Source organism: Montipora capricornis, chromosome 7 (genome assembly GCF_036669925.1).
Source record: "Montipora capricornis isolate CH-2021 chromosome 7, ASM3666992v2, whole genome shotgun sequence".
Classification (NCBI taxonomy): Eukaryota; Metazoa; Cnidaria; class Anthozoa; order Scleractinia; family Acroporidae; genus Montipora; species Montipora capricornis.
In genome coordinates this window covers 49,963,731-49,964,446 of record NC_090889.1, presented here as the reverse complement: position 1 = coordinate 49,964,446, position 716 = coordinate 49,963,731, and the positions used below count along the sequence as shown (strand labels likewise).

The window sequence follows — 716 nt, the reverse complement described above, 5'->3', positions numbered from 1 at the left end:
TAATTGAATCTTCCTGTGGCCCTTCAGACTTTGAAATCTCAGACATCACACTGGGTGAGTTAGAGTTCCATTTTCTGAGATTGAATCCCCCGCAGCCATGATTCTCTTCAATTTGTGATAAATTTCCAAGGCCTTCTCCTCGTCTTCTGCTCCAGAGAGTAAATCATCAACGTACAGTGATTTTTCGAGAAGCCTGCCATTTCCGGTTCACTTTGTTTGTACAAGCGCAAATGATGAGCTATTGTTGCTCCAAGTATAGAAGGCGATGGTCGTAATCCAAACAAAAGGCGGTCGAATCGAAATTGCGCAATTTTAAGTCTGTCTCGATCTGGGTCATCAAACCAAAGGAAGCGAAGCATGTTTCTGGCTTTCGTCTATCTGCATATAGTGATTTATCCTCTGGAATTATTCCAACACTCTCCGACTCCCAGAAATTCTTCAAGCTCTCGACTAATTCGTCATCTTGCTCCTCCAACATCGAACTGACTCCACCAGAAATAATCAAATTAGAGGAAACAACACTGCTGGATGATTGATCGGACATTGGTCCGGACAACAACCACCCAAATTTGCTGTTGACTGCAGTCGGACCCTGATCGCCTTTGATGGAATCTCCAGACACAAAGTCCCAGTAATAATCGGAACCAATCAGGACATCAATTGATTCGGTGTTGTCGAAGTTGTCTGCCAATTCCAGGCCCTCTAAATGGACATAG

At 43.9% G+C, this 716-nt stretch overlaps 1 protein-coding gene across 1 annotated transcript in view; it reads right to left on the bottom strand.

Moving 5' to 3' along the window:
• Positions 1–238: 238 nt before the first annotated feature.
• LOC138056257 (uncharacterized) overlaps positions 239–716 on the bottom strand; it is a 1,668-nt gene continuing 1,190 nt past the window's right edge. The window contains exon 1 of the mRNA XM_068902049.1: positions 239–716. This exon is cut by the window's right edge and continues 1,190 nt beyond it. Within this exon, the coding sequence (XP_068758150.1) occupies positions 239–716 (478 nt within the window).